Genomic DNA, 8,972 nt, shown 5'->3' with positions numbered 1-8,972 from the left:
GCTCGCTCTCCTCAGAATACCCGAGCGAACGGAAACCAAAAGCCGCCGAGGCGGCGGAACCCCGAGAGGCCGCCAAGCGCCTCACCCGGTCCGCGGGGAAGGACGGACACCCGCTGCCCGCCTCGCTCTGGGAAATGGCCCAGGAAAGGGGCTGCCCGCCTCCGGGGTGGCCCCCGCCGCGGCGCCCTGCCCGCCGGGGAGGCGGCCCCGCGGGTCACCGCCAGCCCCGCCCGCAGGGTGTCCCCCGGCCGGCGACCGGCAGCGAGCGGCGCGCGGCGAGGCGGGAGGCAGCGCGCCCCGGCTCTCGCGAGAGCTCCCCGCCGCCCCCCCCCCCCCAGCGCTTGTAACGGCCGTAACCCGGCGGTCGCTGTTTACGGCGGCGTAGCCAATGGGAAGGCGGGGCGCGTGGGCGGGGCTGCGAAGCCCGGCCAATGGGAGGGAGGGGCGGTGCGTTTAAACAGCGCGGGTGCCGAGCCAGCTCCCCCAGGAGTTCGCGGCGGTGGCGTCGCCATGCCCGGCCGCCCCGACGACTACGAGGTGCTGCTCACCATCGGCGCCGGTTCCTACGGCAAGTGCCGCAAGGTGCGCCGCAAGGCCGACGGCAAGGTGAGGCAGCTGCGGTGGGGGCGGCTGCGGTGGGGGCTGAGGCACCGCTCTGTTAGTCGTGCCTCCTCGTGGCGTGCCGTTGCTGTCGGTTTCAGCTGGGTGCTGGCGGCACTCCGAGACCAGCGAGGGGCTTTGGAAGCCCCTCTTCCCCCCGGCAGAGCTCTGGCTTCTGTATAAGTCGCTCCCTAAGCTTTTTTCTTTTTTTCCTCCCTAGATCTTGGTATGGAAGGAGCTGGACTACGGCTCGATGACAGAGGGAGAGAAACAAATGCTTGTTTCGGAAGTGAATTTGCTTCGCGAGCTGAGACATCCGAACATTGTCCGGTATTACGATCGGATCATCGACAGAAGCAGCACAACCCTCTACATCGTGATGGAGTACTGTGACGGGGGTGACCTGGCTAGCTTAATTGCAAGGTGCACAAAAGAAAGGCACGTGACATCTGTTTGTGGCAATTTTGGAGTATCTGACGTAAAGTGTCTTAGGTGATCAAAAGAAAAAGCTCAAAGTGAAAAGTATCTCTTCTTAATAACTTCCAAACAGCTTCGGGTCTCATCCTTTGGACCCAACAACTTTTCTGAAATTGGAAAGGGTTGTACAAATTTACAACACTGGTGGGAATTGTGCTAATGAATGCACCGACTGATTGGATGTTTATGTCCAAATAGGAAAAAAAACACCCTGAGCTCTCTTATGAGGCGGAAGCTGTTGAAGGGTTTCTGGGTGCAACGCTATGCATGGTGTTGAAAACATAAAACAGCTCTTGCAGATAGGTAGCTTGATCTGTGGGTTCTTCTGGCTTGCCCGTCGGTAAAACCTCTTGTACCCTATTTTTTGTTAGAACACCAAAATACATGAAAGGGAAAAGTGATTTTAAACACGATGTTAAAAACTACTTTATGTGCCTGCATATAAAGCTTGTGGAGACACCAAGTTAGTAAGGCTTCACCTTGGCCTAATCTTAGACTTAGCAGCCTACTTAAGTATAATACCGGTTTTCACATTCTTAGGTTAAGTAAGTACATGACACCACACGTGTTGCTTTGTGAGAATAGTCTAAAATGGTACTGCAGCTGTCCCCAAACATATTAGGATTTTCATTTTAAGGAGGATTATATTAAAAAGCAGTCCTGTCTCAGCTCTATTGTTGTTGTATGTTGCTCACAACTGTTTTAGAAACAGCTGACAATATACTGTTATCATAAGTGATCAAAGGGGCAGATCTCATCACAAAAGTGTTAAATTAATGTTTGTGTTGTAAGTAATGGAAATGCTATGTATTTGTTAGACCCTTTGGGGGAGGAAGGGAATATTATGGGGATTCTGCAACAAAAGTCTAGATGTCTTCCAACATATTTGGAGTGATTTTTTTTAAACTTCCGTTTTTAAAATAGCATATGTAGATGCCTGTTGCTGTTAGTTTTCTATAAAGGTGCTGGGGTTGATTCAGTGATGTTTTATAGCAGTAGTACTAAAAAAGTTACAGAACTAAGACTGGCAGCAACTACTTAAACTGATGTATGCTCAGAGAATACCTTTGTTAAACAATGTGCTCATCTTTCAGGCATTACTTGGAAGAAAGCTTTGTTCTCCGAGTATTGACTCAATTGACATTGGCCTTGAAGGAGTGTCACAGACGGAGTGATGGTGGAGTCGCTGTGCATCGTGACCTAAAACCAGCAAATGTCTTTCTAGATGGCAAGCAGAATGTGAAACTTGGAGATTTTGGACTGGCTAGAATATTGCACCATGACACCAGCTTTGCCAAAACATTTGTTGGAACTCCATATTACATGTCTCCAGTAAGACTTCCCTTCTGTGCCTCATCTTTCCTCTTGTCCCTCCAAGACCTGTTTTCTGCAGTGTTGATCGCAGAGTCCATGAATGTTTGGGAGGTTTTAATGAAGAGTTGTTAGTCTTAAATGCAGGTGACTTTTTTCATAGAGTGTATATGTTCTGGAGACAAGGTTATTTTGCAGTTCTTTTCATCTCCTTTCTTCCTCACACCGTCACTACCTTCTAATTAAGGTTGTTCTTCACTGTGTAAGTTTTGATATGCTCTTGGAATATTAGAGATGTAAGGTAGTTATATTGGAGTACCTTGGTCCTGAAAAGGAACAGGGAAGCTAGAGCGCTTTTATGTTTCATAGTGTTAAGGTAAAGAGCTTATGAAATTACCTTTTGATGGTAGGATTTTAATTTGTAGTGGAAATAAGCAAGAATGAGTTATTTCCCTGATACGGTGCATTTTGTGTGGGGAAAGATTAATGTTGACTGAAATATGGAGTTGTATCAACGGAAGATTGGTGCAACACTTCAGTCTTCTACAGTGTAGTACTCCATAGCTTGTTGAAATCCTGCTAGTAAGAGTAGCTGTGGAGGTTAATTAAGATGGAATCTTAAAAGTAACCCCAGTAAGTAATGGTTTAATTCAGGTTTGAACAGTAGCTGATTATCCTGCAATAGTAGAACAATGTCTTAGTTAATAAACTTAAGATTGTTCTCTTTCTTTAGGAACAAATGAACCACATGTCATACAATGAAAAATCTGACATCTGGTCTCTAGGATGTCTCCTGTATGAATTATGTGCTCTCTCGTAAGTATAGTAGTGTGGTAATGAACGTGGAAACATAAATTTAATCATAAATGCATTAACAGCTTGTATAGATGAAAACTTAAAGGTTTCAGAGACTAGTCCTAGATTTTTGTTTCTGTATTGGTCTTGATGTTAGGTAGTCAAAACAAACCTTTGATTGCAGCTTTTTTCTTAGTCTGATACTTATTTTATGAAAATAAGTCCTGTAAAACTAGTGAAAGAATCCAAGAAAAATGTTGTTCTTCAGGCCTCCATTTAGAGCTTACAACCAAAAGGAGTTGGCAGAAAAGATAAGGGAAGGGAAGTTCAGACGAATACCATATCGTTACTCAGAGCAGTTGAATGAACTTCTCAAAGAGATGCTGAATGTAAAGGTAAGAATCAATTACTAATTTTTCCACCTATAATTTGAACTAGTACTGAAATACTAGTTTTCCTTCTCAATTATGAAACAAACTGATCTGAAGTAGTGGTTGCTATCACCTTGTCACTGGCAATATCACTTGTAGGGGAAGGGGGGAGGAATTGTGCTTTGAGTCCATTAAACAAAGGCAGCAGCTCAAGTGTTACGCCAGGTTCACAGGATGCAAAAAGACTGTCTCAATGTTGGCTTATACAGAATTTCCTAACAGCATGCTTAACAAGGTCTTATAACTTCAAGGTTAAAATGGTTCCGGTGTGTTTGGAAGTTGGAAGGGGTTGTTTTCTCTTCATTTCGGATTTTGCTTTATATGGCTAATGTATAGCTCGCCCCCCATGGCTGGCATGGGGGTGTTGAGAAGAATACTGCATGGGACAACAAAGCTGTAACAAGAATCCAAGTCTCCAACAAGTATGGATCCTTCAGGAATCAAGTCACAGGTAGAGATTCAGAGTGTTTGCTCCAGAACCTACTGACAGTTGCCTCTGTAGGCTCACCACCCAGTTCTGGCTCTGAAACGAGTGGATGCCTGCGCTAAGAGAGCCAGACTTGCAGCTTCTGGAGCTGAAGGCTGGTAACAGCCTCCTCCCTCAGCTTTTGTCATCTGGTTGTGCTACCCCTTCCTAACTCCATTTTTCTCCAACTTCTCCTTCACTGTATAGCACCTCAGCTGGTTTCCACCTGAGGTGGGTCTTGCTTGGGAATCCCTGGCCTTAATGTTTCTTGGTTACAGGTGGAACCTGTTGGTAATGTCTTTCCTTTAGGATTATTGCCGACCTTCTGTTGAAGATATTCTGCAGCACCCCTTGATAGCAGACTTGGTGACAGAAGAACAAAGACAAAATTCTGATAAAAGAGGCCGGAGATCATGGGAGCCAGAAAGGCTGCAGCATTCGGATGCTGTAGTGAATGAACTGAAACGGAAGGAACAACAATTACAGGAGCGAGAACAAGCCATTAAAGAGAGAGAGCAACGTTTGGAGCGTATGATATTCCACTTTGGGAAGGGGGTGGCAATGGGATTCTGATTCAAAAGAATAAGTGCGGAGGAAGGAAAGGTAGACGGTTCTCAAAACCCTCATTTTAATGCACTAGGATATCGTACTCCTCCGTTCACTACTAGAATTCTGTCTAAAGGCTAAAACAAGAATGCTTGGGCTTACTCATCTATACTAGTTCTTGTTTTAAGTTACTAAGATATAATTGGCAGGTTGGATGTAGAAGTCTGGTTTGGGAAGATTATTAAATACGAGTGGCAATTAGGAAAGTATACAGAAAAATAGGGTCTGAATATATTGTTCTGCACTGTGCAGCGTAGGTTGCTTTTCACCTACTCTGTGTAAGTTAACATTGGCTACGATAATGTGAAACCTAAGGTGAGCCTGATGTTGGAGCAAAATACACTTGAGTAAACTGTCAACTGCTTTTATAGAAGCTGCACCCTACAGGTAGCTTGCCTGTGAAACTGTATAGATGGCTGGCCCTCAGGTGTTGGGATTTCCTGCCCACATAAAATACCTCTTTGCATATGCAGTAGGCTCTGTAATACAGATTTTAACCATATATATTGTTTCCTGAGACTGAATAACAGCTGCTGCTGCTGTAAGCGTGGTGTTTAGTCATAGCTGAATTATAGTGTCTGGTATCAAAATATTTATTTAGATCTGGTGTCATGACTGCTATGAGTTAATGTGCAGAATAGAAAGCTGCTATAGCTTAATTGTTGCAGACAGGGCAGAGTTTAGAGGGGGAAAAAAAGCATGTCTGGCATTTGAGTACTCGTCCATTGCTTTATCAGTGCACTGATAAAGGTGTTTCTGCACAGCAGTTATCTTGCTTTGTTTAGAGCCATAGAAGCAGAAATATGGGTGCATCTGACAGACTATTACTGCTGTCTTTTTCTGCAAGAAAATCCATCATGCACTATCACTCTAACTTTAACATTTACATTTTAACACTGCATACTACCGTATTTCTACTTCCAGAGAGAGAACGGGAACTCTGTGTTCGAGAGAGACTGGCAGAGGACAAACTTGCTAGGTATCTTACTAACCTATAATTGCCTAGACTATAAACTCTACAATCTTACAACACAAAGCTTAAACTCTTCTTTTCAAAACAGAGCTGAAAACTTGATGAGGAACTACAATCTCTACAAACAGCAGAGGACATTAGCTTGTGCAGATGGTCCAGGTATGAAAATACGCAAGAAGCCACTTGCACTGATAAATGTAGGCTGGTATGACCAGAAGAATTCCCCTGATGCTCAGCATGCTGTACCTAGTCCCACTGTAACGATACAAACCCCAGTTATCTCTGCATGGTTGGGAAGAGACTCTTGATTTTCTACTTTGCCAAAAGTCTTAATGAATGATGCTCAGCCATGAGTATGAGTGACCACTGTCCACTGCAGTCTTGTGCTGTTTTGAAAATGAGCTTCTTGTGGGAAGCTAACAGAAGTGCTGATTTGTAACCCAAACTTTTTCAGAGCTGTATTTATTTTACTTATGGATGTCTTTTCATAGACCTTTGATTTAGTTAATTTTAATAAAATTGCACATGTCTAATCACTTCAACTGTAGTTCAACTTCCAAAAGCTTCAAGGTGGGAAATAATATTTGTTGCAAGTGACCCAGCTGTGATTGGTGCATCATATAAGCTCCTAAGAATACAAACTGCTATTATCATACTCCAGTTTAACTCACTAGAAAAAAAACCAGCTTTGAAAATGTGCTATCATGCTTCCTGACTACCTGTAGTCCAATCTGTTTTACAGTAGTTATTACCCCATAAGTATTTGACCCTCACTTTGGCATTGATCGTTCAGTCCTCAATAAGAGGTAGTATCATCTGTTCATTGCACCCATCTTTAATAGTAAAAATGATTCCAGTATCTAAATGCATTTTGAAATATTGGTGGGATATTAAATGGCTGGGTCCCTAGTAGTGCTCTAAACAAAGAAATGTGAACACCCTTTAACATGCAGCAACAATCTCTTAATTTAATTTTGCTCAGATAAAGCAAGATAAGCATGTCACTGCCTCTAATACAGATAAAACTGAAGTTGCATTTTTTTCCAAGAAGTGCCTATCACAGCAGGAAAGAACACAAGTAAAATGCCACCAGAAGTTAGTGGTACTTGAGCTATTGCTAATGTTCCTGTTAATTTTGAGAATTCCACCTGTCTCAATATCTTGTCTGACTTTGATACATTAAAGAATGTAAAATTAAGAATAAACTTGCCTTGGGCTTTCCGATGTTGCTTCTAGCACTGGATGACTGAAGGTAAATGAGCTTCAGCATTTGCTTCTGTTCTCTTCTGCATCTCCTACCCCTTTATGTGATATTTTGATCTTAACAGGGGTATTAATTTTTGAAGATGGGCAAACCCATTTTGAGTAGTTAATACCTCAAGACAGACAATGCAGAGAAGTGAATATAGTTATTACAAGAGCGACCAAATCTTGCAATATCTGTAGATCACTTGATTAAACATTTGTCATAATGTTTGCTACTCTTCAAATTCATTCCACGGTACTCTTGTAATACTGTTTCTAAAATTCTCCCTGTACTGATATGAATGGACTAAGTGTTTCTCCAATACGTTATCAAGATTGCTTCTGTTAATCTTCAGTTACTCTAATATGACTCTCTTTTTCACAACTGGATTGCATCTCACACATCTTAGATCCCTAATTTCTCCTCAAAGTCAGTTGTGTGGTTCATTTCACAGTAAAACAGAATACCAAAAATCCTGGTTTCTAGGACAGTGTCCTAGACGTTACCCTATTTTTTGCAGGGATTTTCTGATCCTTAGGGAAGGATTTGATGTTAAAACAGATATAGCTTACTGATATGAAACTACAAAATGCTGCAACATTCACTAGCCCCTTCAGTTTTGTCCTTCTCACTTTTCTGTGCTTATTGTATCCTTGCTGTAGCCTAATGAATTGAAAATGAAGGCTTCAGCAGTTACGATTAGGATAGTTAGACCTTTGATAAGGTCTAATTTTTTTTTCCTGAGTTGAGTCTTGTGAAGTTGGCTCTTATGAGAGACAAGTTAGCTCTTTTAATATCTTTTGATGGTAGTTTTTGTACCCTAAGTCATTAAAAACAAAACAAACTAACTGCCTTTTGAGTGTGGCAGTTCTATGCAGCTAAAGCATAGCCATACTATGAAAATTCCTGTCCTGGATACTGCAATGAAAGTAACTTGCTAATTGTTAATGCACCTAAACTCATTCATCAGATCAGAGCCTAGTCTGTACCCCATTGACTTAATACAAGGATAGAGTTGGAACAATGTGGGTAATGTAGAACAGACCACTGGAGAGGTTGGGTCTGCCCCTGCTGTGAAGGAAAGACAAGGGTTTTCGGTAGCTGAGAGCCTAATTCTCCATTTCCCTTTGGAACTGGATTATGTTACTGTCCTGTCCTTCAGATGAAACTCTATGTCTTTTCTCCTTATGTCAACTAATATTTCCTTAGGTGTTGGGACATACACCCTAGAAACTACAATAGCATATATCCTTTTACCACAATTATTTAAAAGCCCTGTTTTCAATTTTTCCTCCAAAAATGGAAGAGAGTTGTTGCTATGAACTGAAATGCATTTAATTAGATTACTTAAAGCCATAGGTAGTTAGCAGGGTTAAAAGACATAAGCTAAGCAATAAATGCTGAAAGATGTGCTAATTCAGTACTTATTTTTTGATTTCTTAAGATAACACACTCCCGCTCCTCTTTTCTACAACCAAGAAGAAAGTACACTTTGATGGAAGTGAAGAGAATGCTGTGCCTCCTATTAATTTGGAAAACTATCCTCTTTCCAAAGGGAAATGCTTTGATCTCAAAAAACGTCTATATGCTGCAAATCTACGGGCTCAAGCACTGTCTGAACTGGAAAAAAACTATCAACTAAAGAGCAGGCAAATCTTGGGCATGCGCTGAAACTGTAACATAGATGTACAGTATTTAACTTTTTAGAGTTGATTAAATGTATAGGAAGATATTTGTGCCTCCCGCTTTTAAGCTGGAACTACTGAAAAAATATTTTTAACAGTTGTTATACAAACTCTTAGTCTATGATAGGTAGTTCATGATAAGGGTATAAGAGATTATATTATGAAAACAGGTAGTTTCAATACCAAATCAAACAAGCTGAATGAATTGTACTATTCAAGAAAAAAATATTTTGGTCCTCCTTCTGTTTACTCTACATTACTCTTCTGAAAATATAAAGAATGAATATTGTAAAACAGATTTTTTTTTTTAAAATCTGGTGTGAAAAACTTTTCAGATTAAAAGCGTACAGAGATTCACAATCTATAGGTTAAAATGATGCTG

At 41.6% G+C, this 8,972-nt stretch overlaps 1 protein-coding gene across 1 annotated transcript; it reads left to right on the top strand.

The window, feature by feature from the left end:
* Nucleotides 1–510: 510 nt before the first annotated feature.
* NEK2 (NIMA related kinase 2) lies at nucleotides 511–8,626 on the top strand. The gene is made up of 9 exons (XM_076335564.1): nucleotides 511–606; nucleotides 821–1,023; nucleotides 2,172–2,409; nucleotides 3,122–3,204; nucleotides 3,452–3,578; nucleotides 4,390–4,609; nucleotides 5,611–5,665; nucleotides 5,748–5,818; nucleotides 8,350–8,626. Exons 1-9 carry the CDS (start codon nucleotides 511–513, stop codon nucleotides 8,574–8,576), a joined length of 1,320 nt encoding a protein of 439 aa, XP_076191679.1. The 3' UTR covers nucleotides 8,577–8,626.
* The last annotated feature ends 346 nt before the right edge of the window (nucleotides 8,627–8,972 follow it).

This window comes from Aptenodytes patagonicus, chromosome 3 (genome assembly GCF_965638725.1).
Source record: "Aptenodytes patagonicus chromosome 3, bAptPat1.pri.cur, whole genome shotgun sequence".
Taxonomy (NCBI): domain Eukaryota; kingdom Metazoa; phylum Chordata; class Aves; order Sphenisciformes; family Spheniscidae; genus Aptenodytes; species Aptenodytes patagonicus.
This window is presented reverse-complemented; position numbering and strand designations above follow the sequence as displayed.

What these genes read in the sequence shown, in the direction of transcription:
- NEK2 (XM_076335564.1), top strand. Translation starts at nt 511, where the DNA reads ATGCCCGGCCGCCCCGACGACTACGAGGTGCTGCTCACCATCGGCGCC. An exon ending in AAGAGATGCTGAATGTAAAG is followed by an intron (nt 3,579 to 4,389) that starts GTAAGAATCAAT and finishes TCTTTCCTTTAG; the next exon opens with GATTATTGCCGACCTTCTGT. An exon ending in GAGAGAGCAACGTTTGGAGC is followed by an intron (nt 4,610 to 5,610) that starts GTATGATATTCC and finishes TTCTACTTCCAG; the next exon opens with AGAGAGAACGGGAACTCTGT.